Genomic DNA, 17,984 nt, shown 5'->3' with positions numbered 1-17,984 from the left:
AGTGGGTAATATGTGACGCGAATCAAAGTAATGCAAATTAGACGACCTCGGATAATTAAGGCTCTCGAGTTCCAATAATGCGAAAGGCCACTCGCGGCAGAGCCCGCTACAGTCGCTTTTTCGAGTCATAATGTGAATCAATTGGTGTTATAGACACGTAGTATCGTACAGATTACGAGACACCATTACATATGGCTTTTCGGCGCCTCGACACCATTTGGAGCCAAGATCCATCATTATTTTCTCGAGTGTCTGTCCTTGCGACTTATGTGCAGTGATCACGAACCCTGGAGGAACTGGCACTTGCGTTCGAGTGATGTGACACATTTTCTTGGAGTTGTGATAGGTGAATTTGAGCTCTACGGAGTCTTCGATTATTGGGATTTGGTGCGGAGACAAGTTCACAAGTGCTTCATCTGACGAGTGACTGATTCATACGATGCAGGATCTTAAGACCCGCTGTCCTTCATCGTTCAGCGAGTGTCCGACTTTCCAGAGCCGTGTGGGTAGCTAGACATAATCCCACTTGGATAACAGGCGAAGAAGACACATTCTCTATAAATCATTATTTAGCTTGGAGCCATATGAAAATGATTCGGACGAATACACATACCTCCAGGATGAAATTTCCAAGTATGACTAACAGAAAACTGCGCAAGATCCATTTCGGAAGGCCGAAGAAATCGAAAGCCATCGAACTTCGCATTTACGAATGGAAGCAAATCACGGCCAAGTTCGACATTGCACCCATCCAGATAGACGGGGCGAAATGTTTGTCGAGAATTATACCAACCATCGACAGTAGGAATGCGCACCGGACCAAAAGTCGACTCCACAGCCACTCCATTATGATCAAAAACACACATTATGATTATAAGTGTGCAGAAGGAGACAGTGGAATCAGAACTGCACCATTGACGCGAAAAAACAGGGGGTTATGAGGCAAGGAACATGTACAAGGCTGAAAGATCCAATGACTTCGTGATAAATAAAAGACATAGTCGACGAAGGTATACTGAAGAAGATCGATGTAACAGAGACAATACATGAGTCCTGCAGGACCGTGCGAACAAATCACCATTTAAAACAGGAATGCGGTTTTCATCAAATGCCATAGCGCCACAAAACCCACTACCACTGTAGCGGGAATATTTGCCTAGGTGTACCTGCGGGTGGCAATAACGAGAAGATGGGTCATCTTTCAAGATATCAGTCAGTGTGACTCGTTCTCCTCTTACTGCCCGGTCAGTGAAGGTTTGAAGTCGCGCACATGTACTTACGTTTCGTCAGTGAAAGTTCAGAGTACGCACTCCAAGATCTGATTCAAGGCATCTGTGGGATCGATCGATCGATCTTGGACTGAAATGTATATCTTTCGCTGTCGAAGACACGAGTTCCTTTTTGGTCACACTCGTGTACCGGCCAGGGTGTGCTGTAACCGCGTGCCATAGGAATAAGATGCTAGATCTACATCATTGAATAACCTTGATTGATCGTATTACGGACTCCGTGCACTGTAAGAATCTCCTTTCGATGAGAAGTGTTGACGTCCTTGATTAGGCTACAGATTCCAGTTTCGTCTGCGCTAATGCTACCATTCGTCGACACGATCTTACGGTGGTTGGGCTGGACCGAGCGAAACTCCGAGTCAGGGTGGGACGCGAGCAGCTGGAGCCGCTGGGTGGCGGGGCAACTGATCGCTGACTCAATCGTGGAATGGGAAGAAAATTTCCAGATATATAAATACCATTATTTATTAAAAATGAAAGAAGGGCTCGACAAAAGATGGGGATGTTTTGGGCGAGGATGAGTCCAAGCGAGATCGGGCTCGCCGTCGGAGGGGAAGAAGCGAATGAAAGATGAAGAAAGGCGCTGGGCGGAAACTTCCGCAGCTTATCCCGGATGGCATTGGCCAAATATTCATGGTACCTGCAATGATGCTCTGCATGAACCCTATATGCAACAGCTGAAATTTTAGTTGTTCTCACCTCCAACACCGCACGCGGACCCCATGATCTTGCTCGCCGACGTTGAACCGCGCCAAGATCCAGACGACAGTACCGTAACTCTCTATGACAGGCACTATAGCGTGAGCGAGTGTCAGATTCTCGTTCATAGGTGTTTACTAAGTTCATTCAGGACACCATTGGATTGTGTGCCCTTCTCTCGATAAATATGGTGATGATCTAGCCGTTTTCCTTGCATTCACACAGCATCGATTCGGTGCATTCAGGTAGACTGAAGTTTTACGTATTTCATATGTAACATTCATTCATTCTTCACCAGGTCCGTAAGTGAAGGAGGTGACGTCTTCGGAGGAAAATGTTGAGGGAGCGCAAGCATGCTTGCGATAATTGGCCCAAGGCTAGTATCAATGGTATCTGTTACTACTATTTGTTGCCAAACACTCATCCATAGGTGTACATTACTAAGCATATCAATCGTTAAACCTTTCCATGGTGATGGCACCAGGCAGATGGCCTTTTAAAATTTCAACGTTCAATGGTTCAACGAGGTCCTCAAATCGGTAAAGCAAATAGCCATGTCATTGCCACTAGCCTCGGCTATCGGACCACTCCGTCCAACAGCCAAAAAACCAACATCACGTCGAAATCCACGAGGACAATCTCCTGATTTGCCAATGACGTCTATCCGCTGCAATATCTCCCTTGGCAAGGTCTGCTCATGGACACGTTTCTTACCCTTGCGGTCGCGTTTCATTAATGGCGACAAGCTTGGACACCCATCAACTATAAAAACATGGTTTCCTAAGCTGCATCCATGTACCTTTCTCGCTCTTCTCCTTTCTTAATCCTCGGATCTACTAGAGATAGTATCACTCCTCGCTCATCATCTGCAGGATGTGCTTAAGCTTCTAAGGTACATATATTCTAAATATTCTTCAATTTAATTGACGAGATTCAGCAGTAACATGAATATGACCTCTTTCAATAATGACTTGACCATCGACCCTCTTGAGGAGTGCGTTTTTCCCTCATAAGTTGTCATTCACCGCTGATAATTTGGTTATTCTAGTCGAACCAGCGTAGTTATGGCGGATGTTACCACTCGTGTACTACATGCGCCACAGCCTCAGTGTCTATGCCTTGGTAAGAGGATTCATGATTGTCGAGGACACCCTTCTTACTTGGTTGTGTTTTTATCTAGATGCCATCTGCTCGCCGACGGGCAACCAGGCAATTGGATTAAACATCTTTCGTCCTCCCGCTCCCATCTTTAATCATCCACAACCTCACCGTGATCTGCGCTATGACGGCGCTAGTTACTCTGGTTCATCCCACGTCAACCCCTCTAATGAGCACAACAGTACTCATCCTTGCAGGTGGCACAACAAAGGAACACCTTGCACTCACGAGCTCACATCCCAGAACATTTTCGCCCACTTTCACCAATATCATCCCATTGATGTTGACTCAGACGAATCATTCACCTGTTCCTGGATCACGCCCCACGCCGGCTGTTGTGGGAAGAAGCTGAAGGTCGACAGCTTTACTCGCCATATCATCACCCACATTGGTATCAAATTTAGGTGCTCCGTTTGCAGGAAGAGGATGGCGGCTCGGAATGACCTCGCTGCCAAGCACCGTCGACGCCGTGCAGCTTGCGCTCAAGCAACCTTTGACACTATCACGAAGTGACACGCTCTTTTCTCACAATGGCCACACCTCCTTTATGATGTTTTGAACGGTTCAGTCACTATGTTACATTGTCATATAATTATTGGAGCTGCGCTCAATGTGGATGATACTATCTATGTTTTATGATCAAACACTGACTCGACGCATGCCTGGGTACTCGGGTTCGTTGGATATGCGTGCTTACTACTGATGGTGAGACGATAACTATCCTGCGGGATTCTGAGGACGGGTGCGCATGACTGGGGTTAGCCACACCATCTCATTGAGTCATAGATAGATCGCCTCGATTTAAATTAGACCGTGTTCGTCGAATCCAATGGGGCTAAATCTCACCTGGGAATTTTGTTCACCAGATTTGGAGGACAGAATGTGCCAAAGATATATGAACTGCCGACGCGATGATGTGATGTGCAGGGTGCTAAGACATCGGACCATTTGTCATACTCGTAGAATTCGGCGCTATTATTTGGTCGGACATTCAATATTCAATATTCAAGTTGCATGGGCGTATCAGAAGCGCTCAAGCGCTCAACTCCACTTCGCGCTTGCACGCGAATGACACAAGATCGACGACCAATAGTCACGAGTGTTTATATAGTGTCCGTTGGTTCAAGCAGATGCGAGAATGTTGATGCCAGCTAAAGATGTCAAGGTAAGTGAATGCATTGCTATTCGTCTTCATCGTTTACGAGTAGGGTTACATTTGTTCCTGTCTGCGGGTGCTTTCTTGTTACACGAAAAGTTCTTTGCCACAGCCTCCTAGGGCCAACCTGCACCTCAAGCGGCAGTAAGAAAGAGTCATTAAACCTGCCAGTTTGGTGTGAGCATCACAGCGTACAACATTTTGCCTGTTCTACATGTCCGGATGGTGTCGAGTGCTTGCCAAATGGCACACGCACGCCATGGGTCATTGAATAGTTGTAGGTTACATCGCTGACGTCCAAAGCAGTGCAGAAGCTTGTCGCCTCGAGCCTGCAGAAAATAGTCACCGTATGAGATGATGCCTCGCTGAGTAAATGCCGTTACCAACGTGTTCGACATAGAAATAGAAACATTCTAGAAATTTGATACCAATACAGTCCGGAATTTTTTGACGTCTTGTGCAACGTGGATGTTTGTATGAGGATGACTTTGGAGGGTGAAGGAAGGCACGTGCGGCACTGTACGAAGCGGGAATAGAAGTAAGTCATGCAGGCTAAGCCCATCTGGAATCAAAAAATCGTACCTTCAGGACCGTGCTGCGCAGGTAGACGAGCATCAACGGAAGTACGAAAGGGGATGTCCTTTAGCCAGTGTTGATTATTCTCAGCTATTCAGCGCACTGGAGCGCGCTGTAGCTTCTACATCTAACCGCTGGCGGAATTAGACGGCTAGAATTGAACTCATGTGAGAATATTTAATCGCTCGAAGACACACCAAATCAACAGACACTGGAATGAACGCCATACTCTACAAACATCCCAAAACGGTTGCGTTAACAAGGAAGTGATGCCGCTTTCAGCGGTTCGAGAAGTTTTGAGGTTATGATGTATTCTTTGTCGTGGGCATCAATAAGTGCTACCCTCATTAACATGGCCATCTGTGCGGAGTAAGTACCCAATACAAATGATGTATCACCACTTACAACGCGACAGTCGAAGCCAAGAGCCCGACTTCTGCATCTGACCACTGGCAGAATTAGATGAGAATAGTTAATTATGCACTAAATCGGCAGATACCGCAATGAACGTCAATCGAAAGGCTCGGACTCGTTTGGTAGTCGGTGAGCATCAAGGAAACTCACAAGTGACATGGTAGATGAAAAAAACGCACGATGTAGTACTCAAGAACGTCGTCCCACGTCTCGCCAGCAGTCTGTGCTAAGCCAGCCTTGACAGCGGGCCTAATAACGTTCATGCCGGTGGATGCAACACTAGCGCCCGGCCCGAATACACCCCCATCTAAATCAGACAACCGTGTTGCAGTCTGCGGAAGGGTCTGGCCACCAGGCGGACCAGACAGGAACATTGACATCGCTAGGATGCTTTGTAAGAACTTTGCAGACTCAAAAAAACTATGGTTCTTTCACCTTCATCTGCAGCAGCCTCATACCATTCGACTGCCCGTCCGCAGTCTTCAACTGTACTGATGCCGCTCCAGTATCGATACCCCAGAGCCATTTGTGCGCCTTTGTGACCGCCCTGAGCAGCAAATGTATAATATAATAATGCTTGGGCTTGATCAATGGGAACAACATCTGCATAACCTGTTGCATGGAAGAAGGCGAGAAGAGCTTGCGATGAAGCGTTGCCTGTCAGTGCAGCGTGGTGCAAGAGCGAATCATACGCAAGTTTAGGGTCGGACGGAAAATGGGAGCTCGGAGGGAACTAGTCACATAAGTTAGCATGTTAACTTTTGGAACACGTGGAAGGGAGGCCTACCAGAGATATATACCCAAGCGTAAAAAGCGCATCCAGATTCCCTAGTTCAGCAGAATGTTGCAGCAGATCCACCACCTTTATTGCCTTTCCACGCATCTCCTCATCCCTTCTCCTCGCACCACTTCCACTGGGTCCACCGAACAGACGGAAAAGAGAGAATTGTTGACGAAGCTTTAGTGCTATACGGATTGCACTTCCTAGAGGGCCTTGGCCTTGTGGATTGGGAAGGAGCGCAGATAGAAGAGAAGGTGTTGTTGTAGTTGGTTGGGAGAATACGTTGTGGGTATGAGATGGCGGATGCGCGGTGAGGTTAGAAAGTGTGAATAGAGCAGACTTGTACGCTCTTGTCGCTGTGTGATATGTTAGATCCCTGAAGCGCTGAAGGAGACCCTGCTCACCCTCTGCATCCTGGTCGAAATTTGGTTCCGAATATACGGTAGCCTATACAAGAATGAGCACTGTCCAAACACGGAGATATCTTGAATCTGCCTGCATACGTCATGTGGGACTTGGGCATTTTGTTGCACACTGAACTCCAGCTCCGACTGGGTGCTCTCTATATTATCTTAAAGAACACGTTAGTATTCATGACCGTGCAACCATCATAACACTGACGGTTTGAGGCTGAGCTGAGGCAGAGAATGCAGCGAGCGCCACCAAGCCAAAGGCTAACCACGTTGCCCGCCTTGAACTTGCATTTTTTCGAGCGCTCATGGCTTCATGAATGGCTGTAGCTTATAGGAATCCTGAAAGCCGTATTAGTAATTGACAATTGGTTGAACGAGCTACAAGCTATAATGTGACACCAGCGGAACCTGGAAATGCCACGTTTGCAAGCAATTACTGCACATACCTTAAATTATCTGATAAGATAATTAGCTTGGAGACGCAGACTCAGTTTGGACTCAGTACTCATCACACCACACTTGCCCATCAAACTCATCCCATTTCCACCCATCTTCTTTAGAGATCGCGATGCCAGCCAAGTACAGATACACACCGAGTCTGGACAGAAATTTGGCAAGCAGACGATAACCACGAGTACTGAATAAAATGCAATGCTGCACTCATCACAGAAGTCTCTTGAAGTGACTTTGGCTATTCAGCGGCTCAAGTAACGTTGAACTTGGGTCGGCATGACTTAAGAGTAATGATTAGGCTGTGCATCATTAATCATGGCCTGTTCTGCATGCCTAAGTCGCGTGTAATACAAGTTAGTCCAAGTAACGATATACAGCAGAGCTCCGGCTTCATTCGATCTCCCCCTGCCTCCCTTAGAGACCGCGACGCCAGTATCAAGTATGCAAACCTGAAGTTCAAACAGAGATTTGGCCGCAGCAGGGGCTGCGACATGACCAGTCCGACTACGCGTCAATTTGAGATGTGAGCATGCTTGGTAGTATACGTCAGGCTGGTCACGAGCCTAATCGCAACCATAAGCGGTCAACGTGTCGCTGGCGGCCCTGAATGTATGAAAGACACGAACTTGGAGCACTCCCAAAGATAAATGCAGTGGCGGCCAATAACATCTCTTGCCACATTGATAACGGGTGCATGCTGCACATATGTGGCAGCATTGTGGCTACCTCGTGGCTCAAGCAATGGTTGCTTGCGTTGGGTCGAGCAGTCTATACCTGTTGTTCATGTCCAAACAGCGTTTAGTATTTCGAAAATGATAGTCATGCTACTTATCAACAAGGCCAAATCAATTATTGGCTATTTGTGGGCCAGGGACAGCCAGGTAGGAACGACTATGCTCACATAAGCTCAGGTCTTCAAGAATAGAACATCACATGACATAATTAGCGCAATTGAAATTTCTATATCACGCGAACTTGACCGCCTCCGGTGACCTCTCCAAAGAACCTGGACGTCGTACAAACATTGAGATTAGTGCAGAAGCATCGCCGTAATACTTACCACTGGGGTAATCAAAAACGTATCCTTGCAGTGTCAAGTGATGATCACCGCGTAATGCCGAAGCCTCCCTGTTTCGGAGGAAAAGTCGCTGACTCAGACTCCGTTGAGCTCGGTAGTACCGCAGGAGATATGAAGCGAGAAGCACTGTGGCGCTATCTCAAATGCAAATAGGTCGGACATGCCTCAAGCAGGTGGAAAACAATCACAGTACAAAAAGAACTCCCATCATCCCAGCCTCTAATGATACCAGTAGTATCTCATACGCTTGTACTCATACAACACGCCCGAGTCAGAATGAGCGCCAGCTAAAAGAACTGGTTCTTTGGATCCACTCGACAGTCGGTGAGCGGAGAAATAGAATTTTCAAGCATAATCAAACGCTTACAACTCTCCTCCACGCAGTCGGTTCTTGTCCTTTTTACGAGACACAGTCGACTTCCGACACCGTATTCAGCATATGTTGTAACGCTCGTTCGCGCAATTAAGCGGAAAGACGCAAGGCAGTTAAAGAACGATAGGGAGATTGAAAGCACCTTCATGACTGTGAGTATTAATCACATCTCTATCTTGCCTTGAAGTTCCCCACGAGCTGTTATTTTTGACTAGCGCTGCGAATGGTTCAGCCCCGGCTGAAATTACCATCTTGGTATAAGTATGAGCCAGGATTCAAGCAGCTCGTGGTAGTTGTGGGCTGGTTGTTGCGTAATGATATTCTCAAGTACATACAGTACTTCAGATCTAAGAGAGGGTGTGTCAGCGGGAACCTTATTTACCAGTCCGAGTATCTAGCAGTAGCAATAACCGCAGGAAATTGTCCGTCAGACCAGGAGGTGAGTTTTCTTTCCCGTCTCGATAAAAACAGTACCGGTGAGTATGAAACTTGCGAGCCACTTACTACGGCTGCAGTACCGAAAGTTTGATGTCTGCAAGACCAGTCTCGCCTTGTGCTCTGGTCCCGGGTACCAGAGTTCACGATCTAGTGAGGTACTGCCGTGTCTATAAAGTTGCAGAAACGCAAGCATCAGACACTTTGGCCGACAACGCATGAGCACGTGCCAAATCATCAAATGAGTACGAGTCATCACTGGTAAACTATCAATAAAGACTCGGAGCAGACACTGACAGAAGGACTCCAGGTGGGTAAACCGCGCTCTCGATACTCCGCGATGCTCAAACAAGCAGGAGACAGAAACACCGTGATCAACTATCTGCTGATCTGTTACAACAAGTGAGACAGGCGGAACCAAGGCGAATGGAGAAGGCAAAGCAGATCATGATGAAGACTGGCAGCCATGACACAACCAAAGGACTCAAATCGAATGATGGCTAAGCAAGTGGAAGCGCGGGAAATTGCAAACATACGCATATCATGGGCATTTAGTATAATTGGGTGACCGTAGATAAAAACAATGCAGAGTAATCTTACACATTAGAAAAGGTGTGCCGCGATGCCGGGTGTCATATCGTCACGGTTTGAACTTTGAAAGCCAGCCGTGGTCTGCCTTCCCCAATAAACCTTTGAATTTGTAAGGGTGCAGCTTCTTCGTCTTCTTCCTCTAGCAACTCTGCTTCGTTCTTCAAAGATTGAATTGTCAAATCGTCCATGGTGGTGGGTGCGGTCGATATTCTGTATTAGCCTGCGGTTTAGTATTTTGTGTAGATTATCATTTTTTAATTTGTTTTCGCACTCCGATATATGATAATCCAGACTATCGCGCAATTTATTCCAGTTTGTTTGACTTTCAGAATCACCCTATATGAAAACCTTCACCTCCTCGCTGATTCCGCGATGGCAGTCCTATCATATGGATGCTTTCAACGTTCAACGCCACAATGGCGAAGCTATTAAATTGGTTGTAATATGCCATTACCATGCCAGCCTCGGCCTTCAGGTTATTCCGATTTCCAACGGCCAAAAGACTAATATGTCAAAATTCACGAGGTCAATCTTCAGCGTCTACCCGCCGCAATATCCGTCCTGGCAAGGCCTACTCATGTACACGCTTCTTGGCCCCTGCGGTCGCGTTTCATTACTGACGTCAAGCTTTGAAGATCCATGATATAAAAACAAAGTTTCCTGAGTTGTATCCATGTACCTTCCCCCTTGGATCTGCTAGAGATGGTATCACTCCTCGCCCACCTAGATGGTTCGCAGGATGTGGCTATGATTATAAGGTGCATATATTTTAAATTCCCCCCGACTCGATTGACGAGACTCAGCAGTAACACAAATATGACCTCTTTCAATAGTGACTTCGCTGTTGATCCTTTTGAGTGCGTTTGTTCCTCATAAGCTGACATTCACTGGTAATAAGTTGGTTTTTCTAGTCGAAATATAGTTGTAGCAAATGTTGTCACTCATATCCATGCGCCGCAGCCTCGCCGTCTATGCCTCGGTAAGAGGATTCATGATTGTTAAAGACACCCTTCTTATTTGGCTGTGTTTTGTCCAGATACTATATACACGGGCTCTTGCTCGCCGGCGCACAACCAGGCATTTGGATCGAGCATTTCTCGACCTCCCGCTCCCATCTTTAATCATCCACAACCTCACCGTGCTCTGCGCCATGACAACACTAGCCATTCCACTTCATCCCATATCGACCTCTCCATTGAGCGCCATAGTACCCGTGCTTGCAGGTGGGACAACAATGGAACACCTTGCAGTCACGAGCTATCCCAGAATATCGTTGCCCACTTTCACCAATATCATCGCATCGATGTCGACTCAGATGAATTGTTCACCTGCTCCTGGATCACGCCCCACGCCGGCCGTTGTGGGAAGAAGCTGAAGGTCGAAAGCTTTAGACGCCATATCATTACCCACATTGGTATCAAATTCAGGTGTTCCGTTTGCAAGAAGAACATAGCGGCTCGGAAGGACGTCGCGACCAACCATCGTCGACGCCACCCAGTTTGTTCTCAGGCAGCCTTTGACACTATACAGACTACCATACCCCTTTCTGATAAATGACCACGCCTCCTTTACGATGTGTTGAATGGTTCAGTACCTTATCGTGTCATGTTGTCGTATAATCATCGGAGCTGCGCCCATTGTGGACGACATTTAATTATAGCCATCTATGTTTTTGACCAAGCAGTGACCGGACGCGTGCCTGAGTGCTCGGGTTTGTTGGACCTGCCCGATGGTGAGCCAATACCCTACGGTATTCCAAGATAGGACCGGACTTGGAACGTTCTCATTGATAGACCGCCTCAATTTGTAAACAGGTTAGCTATTCATTGTGTTAGCCCCACGTGTACCGTGTTCACCATCGCACATTAATATTGCAGGACGGCAAATGCATGTATTCTGCAATGCCGGATTTGGATAAATTTTGCCACTCATTTCAAGACTCGTGAGTCACTTGGAGTCTGAAGTACGTCTTTGTGTCTTCGATACATCTCTTATTACCTTATCATTACGTTCCTGTGGTTTCAAGCTCGATGTGCCTGGTCCTGCGCGTTAAACACTTTGGTTTCCTCGACAGCAACAGCCTGAATGTGCTTTCTCGTTGTCATATTAAGCTTACTTTTATGGCAGTCTTACCAGTCGGAGGCGCACAATTGGTTGGTATGTCTCGTATCTGCAGTAACCAGTATACTGATCTGGATATTTGCTCGAGGTTCCCATAATGCTGAGGCCAAAAATACGATCCTGGCGGTCGTCCGCGGTACTATGTGTTGAAACAATATCGACCAGCTTTCAATCGTAAAGTCGTGCATATTTCTTGTCCAGGCCGTGCAAGGATGATTCCACGCTGTCTGATGTACTGCACCCTGCTGTATCCGAGTCACTGTTGCGCTAGATCATGCATGCTAACTTATCCCAATCATGTACGTCGCGTTTAGAATATTTTCGAAACTGTATACTGATTCAAGAACATGACATGTTATAGCCGATTTTATGGTCCATCTTTGTCGTGCCAACCCCCTGCATCAATATCGTATGCCAACCTGACATGTTACCTTGTCCGCTTGACTATACAACTCGTTTGATGCACACTTAGCCTGCGACCCCACAAGTCGATGCATAAATTCTATGCGCAAATAACACTTATTCATATAAACTGCGAACTTCGACCATAGCGAGCTTTATCATTGAACTTCCCCTTATCAGCTGTGGACTTATCGTACATATGATTTATAGTTTTCTTGCTATGACTAGCAGTACAATATGGTGCAACTGAATCGGTTCTGCAATTGCACTTGTTGGTGTCGCGTTGGTTCCAAAATAAGTTCCCGCTACCTTAGTAGTGGGTCTTATACCTCACTAATTTCACCTGTGACTCCCACATAACGGCTGTAGTTACAGGTGATAATAAATGGGGTTCGCACCTCTAACACGAGGCAAATACAGTCAATCAGCGCCTCCTGCAATATCTCTCCAATAGCGAGGGACTTTTACACAGCGCTGTAGGATCCACAGGCTCATACCGGGACTGGGTGCCGTCGGCATAACGGCAAATGCCGTGACGTGTTGCTGACGTCGTTTAAGGTCCGAGCTCGCTGTGCGACACGATGAGCTCCCACATCTCGATATCTCGCGCCCAGATGAATGTATTGACGACGGGTTTCGACGGCCCGTGCACAGGCAATGACTAAGATGCGCGACTGAGTTGTATTGGTATGTAGACTAGACTAAGGTAATATAAACTACTACTACTCGTCGTCACCCCCTTCATCAGACGACTGGACAAACTCAGCACTTTTTGGACCTCGAGGAAGCTGGGCAGAATTCCTTTTTGCTCTTTTCAACGTCCATTGGTTCTCCTTACTAGGACCTGTGCTAGTTGCAGCTTTACGTTTCCGAGGTACCCCAGCGTCCGAACGCTTTTTTCGCGGCTTGCGAATGACATCTCCAGCTGAACAGCGCGCTTCGAGTTCGGCAGTGTGAGCTTTGATTTCCGCCGGTGAGAGAACAGTCCAGTAGCACGTTCGCGCCTTCAGTGCATCTCGCAGCTTGCGAATGTCGCCCACAGTCCCGATGTTTGAGGGGCTAATGAAATTAACACCGTGGGGCCACCCCACCAGGCGTATCCCGTATGTCTCGACGATGGCTGTTTCATAGTTATGGTAATTCATGCCAATATCTTTTTTTCCGGTCACCTCGACTACGAACGACGTTAATCGAGGACAGCATGTACAAAACAAGATCTCACTCACCAAGACCACGGATAATCATTTTACGTACCTGCTTCCGTACCATTTCCAAAGAGTCCCGTTCGTTAAGATCTGCAGGATATTGAATAGGCTGGTAGTATACAAAAATGTGAAATGCGCACTTTGATTCTGGGTGCACGCCCATTGCTCATATTGCCTGAGGAAATCAGCCATAGGATGCTCGTATACGTCCTCCCAGAAGTCTTCTGAGTTATCGGTCCCATGCATCGCACTTTGAACTGTGTCGTTAATGTGACCGCGAACGACAAATAACGTTGCATAGACGCCAGTCCGAACTCGCAGGTCGTCCAGCTTTGAAAGAGTAAAGTATGAGTTAGTTCATTGTAGTCCAGGTTCGGGCAAACTCACCTCTTTGACAATCCTATCCGTCGTAGCTACAACATCACGTGCAGCTGCTATATTGTTCAACCGAACACCAACCGACTTTTTTTCACGATGCTCGTCGAGTGCTGAAATATAGGCGGCCTCTTGTTCCCTCGTCAAGTCTTTCATCTTGGGGTCACTTGCGACCATTTTGCGGAGCTCCGCCAATGAATATTGAGACCCTACAGGTAGGTCTAATTGACATGATATAAGCTTTGCGGTACCATCAAACAAATGTATTTTATGTACCTGCATTCATCTCCTTTGACTTAGCGTGAACAAGCGCGTTTTTCACCTGCATCTTGCGAGAATTGCGATAATGTGTCTGACCCCCGATGATGTCGTTGATTGCCTTTGGAGTCACACTATGAGCTCGCGAGAGCGCTTCGATCTTCACTCGTTGTTCCTCCAGGTATTCAGCGACAGCGTTATGTAAGCGCTTCCTTTTCTCCGTCGTTTGGTCCCTCTTGATCTTACGAGACGCCTTCTGGGCATCTGTCAGTCGAGGGGGCGGCGTCCGAGGACGGATGGTGGCTCGTGTTGGGTTTCGTGCTGCCCATGTGGATGTGTTTGCTTCGCGTTGGAGTAACTCTGGCACCTCTCGACTGGTGTCCGACACCTCTGACTGGGTGGGACTTACCGGGCCTTGATCATGGATTTCAGAGGGCTTAGGTGAGGGCGTGCGAGCAGGGGAGGTGCTCGCGCCAGCAACATGTGTGGGGGGAGGCAACTCTGGAAGGGGGTGGTTTGTGGCCGCTATGTCGTGAGTGAGAGCTGCAATTTCATCATGGGTAAGCGGCATGGTGTACAACGAGGGATCGTTCCAGTCGATATTGTTAATCAAGGGAATATGACTACCACCTTCACCACTGGGTGGTGTATCTTCACCTCTAGCTAGCAGATCCAAAAACCGGCCGGTTGAGATAAAGTTGCCGTTGGCATCAAAATCGTCAGCTGAATATAGGTAGCTCATATTTGAAACTGTGAGCAGAAACTCTGTAAGTGTAGACGCGAAGTTTAAACCAACAAAAAATGTGCGCATTGACATGTGATGGACTCCATGGCAAATAAACAACGCATGTCGCGTCGCGAAAATCCTATCATTGCCAGCCGGTTTCTGAGAGAAAAGATCCAGTGGAATCAGTGTAAGATCTTGAGGTTGATATTCATTTGAAACCGCGGCTAAGGTCACATGTGCATCTCAGAGGCAGTGCAGATCGGTACTGATCAGACCTACCACAAGCCGAAGGATCTATCATCCTATGGAGGATGCAGACAGACCTTCCATGAGCCGAAGGGTCTACCGTCCTATGGAGGATGCGGACAGACGAAGGGTCTATCATCCTATGGAGGATGCGGACAGACCTTCCATGAGCCGAAGGGTCTATCGTCCTATGTGGGATGCGGACAGACCTTCCATAAGCCGAAGGGTCTATCGTCCTATGGAGGATGTGGCCAGACCTTCCAAGAACCGAAGGGTCTATCGTCCTATGGAGGATACGGACAGACCTTCCATGAGCCGAAGAGTCTATCGTCCTATGTGGGATGCGGACAGACCTTCCATAAGCTGAAGGGTCTATCGTCCTATAGCAGACGTAGACTCACCTTCCCGGTTGAAATGGAATGCGCCGCACGCCACGTAGAGGCAGTGGGTGCCTTCTGGGTTGAAATGGAACGCGCCATGCAGGCAGTGGAGGCAGAGGTATCCTCCTCGGTTGAAATGGAATGCGCCGTGCGCTTGGTGGAGGTAGGATTCTCCTCCCTGGTTGAAATGGAACGTGCCGCGTGCCAAGTAGAGGCAGTGGGTGCCTCCTGGGTTGAAATGGAACGCGCTGTGCGCTCCACCACTTGACTGTTTCACTGAGGTGCCAGGGCCTGGGCTTCCTGCGACATTGAAGGACTGACATGTACTTATACGACGTACTCTGGGGCCGGTGAGAATGGAGGGGAGGGACCAGGAAGATTACCATCTTGCTTGCAGACAATCAGAACTGTTGAGTGTGGTAGTATACTTGGACCTATAACAGTCTACAACGGTTCCCTAATTTAGATGAATTAGTAATCAAGATGACCGCACAAGCGGCAATCCTACAGAATACTACTCCGTGCCTTTCAATCAGATCTCGCAGCGTTGTCAACCATATTGCCTGGATATCAACCCATATTTTATTGATGATCTTGACCATATACCTAGGGATAACCCCAAGTCATCTCTCCTTCCTATTTTTCGACGACATGGTAAGTTCAAACTCACGTTAAAGGCTGGACTATCTAACATATTTTCCAAGGCTCGCCGAGGCAAGAGCAGATCCTGCAGTCCCGCGTCGAAGCAGCGGATAGCCACAGAGCGCTGGCTTGCGAAGCCAGGGTGAGTTCAACGTCCTTAGTCACTGGTGAACTCTGCTTACCTGCCCTCACTGCAGAGTGCGAGAAACTCGAAACGAGAAGGCTTGCATTCGAGCTGCTCGGTGAGTTCATACCTATTTCCTAAGTCTTATGTGCGCTATATAATTCATTTTTAATTCATTTTAGGAATAGGGCAAGGTGAGAATGCCTAACTATAGGAGTGTGCTAGACTCACTAACCGACTTTTGCACAGGAAAAAAAGGGTTCTACCTTGCGAAGCGCATGACACGCCTGTCACTGCCTCGGACCATGAAGACTATGATTCTCAGTATGACGCCACCGAAGCCGTGCTCACCTTGGACCGTAACGATTCCGAGTGTGATGCTACCGAAGCCGTGCTCGCGAATGATGATCTACCTTATCTCGCAGACGCCAATCTGCCTTCTCCTCACAACTCTCCCTCGCTGCAAGCGATTGATGAAGAATCGTGTTACAATCGTTCATTCGATCCTGACGAATCTATCCTCACGATGGACAACGATTTATCGTGTGCCTGTGACTCTCCGTCACTGCAAACGCTTGAGATCCTCGTCGGGCAGTGGCGAAAGGAGTGGCTGTCTGAAGAAATCTGGAATGAGGCATACGATGAAGCACTTCGTCGCGCTCTGAGCAAGGGGGAGCACACTATATTTGTTGAGCAGTGTGCACAGCATGCTTCAGAGGGTAGATCACTGCTGGAAAGTATCAAGGACGTCGTGCACACTCATTGCCCGTGTTGCAGGGAACGCCTGAAGTACGATACAATATTACTATATGATTTACTGGTTAGTGTCACATCAGAGGTGAAATTTTTCGAAGTCAAATTAGTTGTAGACACCGTCTGTAACTAGTAGTATACATATTGTGAATGTAGCTCCGAGCATCTCAACATCAGACACAGTGTGAATGCCTAGTCACGTAGCGAACTTATAGTGAACTTATAGCGAACTTTCATTCTCGGATGCTCGGGACTGTGAATAACACCCTATAGCAAAAATTTGAAGACGCAGAATGCTTCAGCCACTTGAACACGATATACATTATCAAGCCGAAGCTGGAAAAATGTGTGTTAAGTAGTGTAGAGCATTTATGATGTTTAGGATACTCGTTTGCATAATGTGATGCACTTGCTAATCGGAATACCCCTCTAAGGGCAGCAGCAACAACAACATACTTCTGATCCGTTCCCAATCACGCAGGTTCCTTCTCACTCTCACTTCCCAGTACACGCAGGTTCCTTCTCACTCTCACTTCCCAGTACCGCAGGTTCCTTCTCACTCTCATATGGCCACCACACCTAATATTTATCAGCCGCATCATAACAGTACGAGCCATCTACTCCTGATCTGTTCCCAGTACCGCAGGTTCCTTCTCACTCTCACTTCCCAGTACTGCAAGTTCCTTCTCACTCTCACATGGCCAACACATAATCTTTATCAGCCGCATCACAACAGTATGAGTAAGGCAAATTCAATTTCTTTACTCTAATTATAAGTACCATTCACAAACTAGACTACGTAGATTCAAATTTATATTGACTCATGGTGTCCGACAGGTCTTCTACTTGCGACCACAAGTCATCCGAGTCTATAGACAATGTGGGAGATGTAGGGGGTGGGGGAGATGCTGGGGATACAGGTGAGTTCATAGGCCAGAATGGGCCACCCGGAATCGGAACTGCATGGACGCTGTGTTCGTTATACTTGACGGTGTATGCGTGAAGAGCTTGCTGGAAAGATGGGTATCGTTTCTGAATACTCCCGCTAACAAAATGTGTTCGTTCCGCAACATCAGCCCTAAGATAAACATTGTGATTATAAGTAAAATATAAGTAAAAGAGAGCGTGTAACACTGACCAACAGTAAAATACACCGACTTCTTGCCCAATGATGATGACCCAGAAGCCCTCAGGCTTGAGCCCAGCTTGTGGTGGGCGGATCTCGTCTGGGGTTGGAGCAAGCGGAACATGGGAGGGGATTGACACTGGATGCGAGGGTGTTTGAGCTGTCGAAGTGGTAGGAAGAGGCACAATCCGTCCATCAGGAATGGTGTT

At 47.5% G+C, this 17,984-nt stretch overlaps 8 protein-coding genes across 8 annotated transcripts; 4 read left to right on the top strand and 4 right to left on the bottom strand.

Annotated features, from left to right (window-relative positions):
* Nucleotides 1-111: 111 nt before the first annotated feature.
* HD556DRAFT_1369628 (uncharacterized protein) lies at nucleotides 112-496 on the bottom strand. The gene has a single exon (XM_041302896.1). It carries the CDS (start codon nucleotides 325-327, stop codon nucleotides 148-150), a length of 180 nt encoding a protein of 59 aa, XP_041160518.1. The 5' UTR covers nucleotides 328-496; the 3' UTR covers nucleotides 112-147.
* Nucleotides 497-2,938: 2,442 nt separating this feature from the next.
* HD556DRAFT_1442917 (uncharacterized protein) lies at nucleotides 2,939-3,659 on the top strand (the record flags this gene model as incomplete). Its single annotated transcript, XM_041306531.1, has 3 exons — nucleotides 2,939-2,982; nucleotides 3,037-3,110; nucleotides 3,169-3,659. 3 exons carry the CDS (start codon nucleotides 2,939-2,941, stop codon nucleotides 3,657-3,659), a joined length of 609 nt encoding a protein of 202 aa, XP_041160517.1.
* Nucleotides 3,660-5,184: 1,525 nt separating this feature from the next.
* HD556DRAFT_426525 (uncharacterized protein) lies at nucleotides 5,185-6,907 on the bottom strand. Its single transcript, XM_041310568.1, has 7 exons — nucleotides 6,695-6,907; nucleotides 6,573-6,644; nucleotides 6,478-6,520; nucleotides 6,080-6,429; nucleotides 5,728-6,025; nucleotides 5,284-5,674; nucleotides 5,185-5,238 (listed from the first exon to the last, which is right to left on the bottom strand). The coding sequence occupies exons 2-6, from the start codon at nucleotides 6,594-6,596 to the stop codon at nucleotides 5,439-5,441; spliced, it is 951 nt and encodes a 316-aa protein (XP_041160516.1). The 5' UTR covers nucleotides 6,597-6,644; nucleotides 6,695-6,907; the 3' UTR covers nucleotides 5,185-5,238; nucleotides 5,284-5,438.
* A 3,296-nt stretch (nucleotides 6,908-10,203) lies between these two features.
* HD556DRAFT_426101 (uncharacterized protein) lies at nucleotides 10,204-10,906 on the top strand. The gene is made up of 2 exons (XM_041310567.1): nucleotides 10,204-10,395; nucleotides 10,453-10,906. Exons 1-2 carry the CDS (start codon nucleotides 10,348-10,350, stop codon nucleotides 10,789-10,791), a joined length of 387 nt encoding a protein of 128 aa, XP_041160515.1. The 5' UTR covers nucleotides 10,204-10,347; the 3' UTR covers nucleotides 10,792-10,906.
* A 1,755-nt stretch (nucleotides 10,907-12,661) lies between these two features.
* HD556DRAFT_1236853 (uncharacterized protein) lies at nucleotides 12,662-14,348 on the bottom strand (the record flags this gene model as incomplete). The annotated part of the gene is made up of 4 exons (XM_041297856.1): nucleotides 12,662-13,160; nucleotides 13,266-13,474; nucleotides 13,532-13,728; nucleotides 13,796-14,348. The coding sequence occupies 4 exons, from the start codon at nucleotides 14,346-14,348 to the stop codon at nucleotides 12,662-12,664; spliced, it is 1,458 nt and encodes a 485-aa protein (XP_041160514.1).
* A 390-nt stretch (nucleotides 14,349-14,738) lies between these two features.
* On the top strand, nucleotides 14,739-15,398 carry HD556DRAFT_1442914 (uncharacterized protein; the record flags this gene model as incomplete). The annotated part of the gene is made up of 1 exon (XM_041306530.1): nucleotides 14,739-15,398. One exon carries the CDS (start codon nucleotides 14,739-14,741, stop codon nucleotides 15,396-15,398), a length of 660 nt encoding a protein of 219 aa, XP_041160513.1.
* A 1,024-nt stretch (nucleotides 15,399-16,422) lies between these two features.
* On the top strand, nucleotides 16,423-16,782 carry HD556DRAFT_1236716 (uncharacterized protein; the record flags this gene model as incomplete). The annotated part of the gene is made up of 1 exon (XM_041297846.1): nucleotides 16,423-16,782. The coding sequence occupies one exon, from the start codon at nucleotides 16,423-16,425 to the stop codon at nucleotides 16,780-16,782; it is 360 nt and encodes a 119-aa protein (XP_041160512.1).
* Nucleotides 16,783-17,444: 662 nt separating this feature from the next.
* HD556DRAFT_1236749 (uncharacterized protein) lies at nucleotides 17,445-17,867 on the bottom strand (the record flags this gene model as incomplete). The annotated part of the gene is made up of 2 exons (XM_041297849.1): nucleotides 17,445-17,727; nucleotides 17,782-17,867. Coding segments are annotated over 2 exons (369 nt in total), but the record flags the coding sequence as incomplete, so codon positions are not given.
* Between the last annotated feature and the right edge of the window lie 117 nt (nucleotides 17,868-17,984).

Source organism: Suillus plorans (genome assembly GCF_016647745.1).
Source record: "Suillus plorans strain S12 chromosome Unknown HD556scaffold_26, whole genome shotgun sequence".
NCBI classification, from domain to species: domain Eukaryota; kingdom Fungi; phylum Basidiomycota; class Agaricomycetes; order Boletales; family Suillaceae; genus Suillus; species Suillus plorans.
The sequence above is the reverse complement of the archived record's forward strand: the minus strand, read 5'-3'. Positions and strand labels throughout refer to the sequence as shown.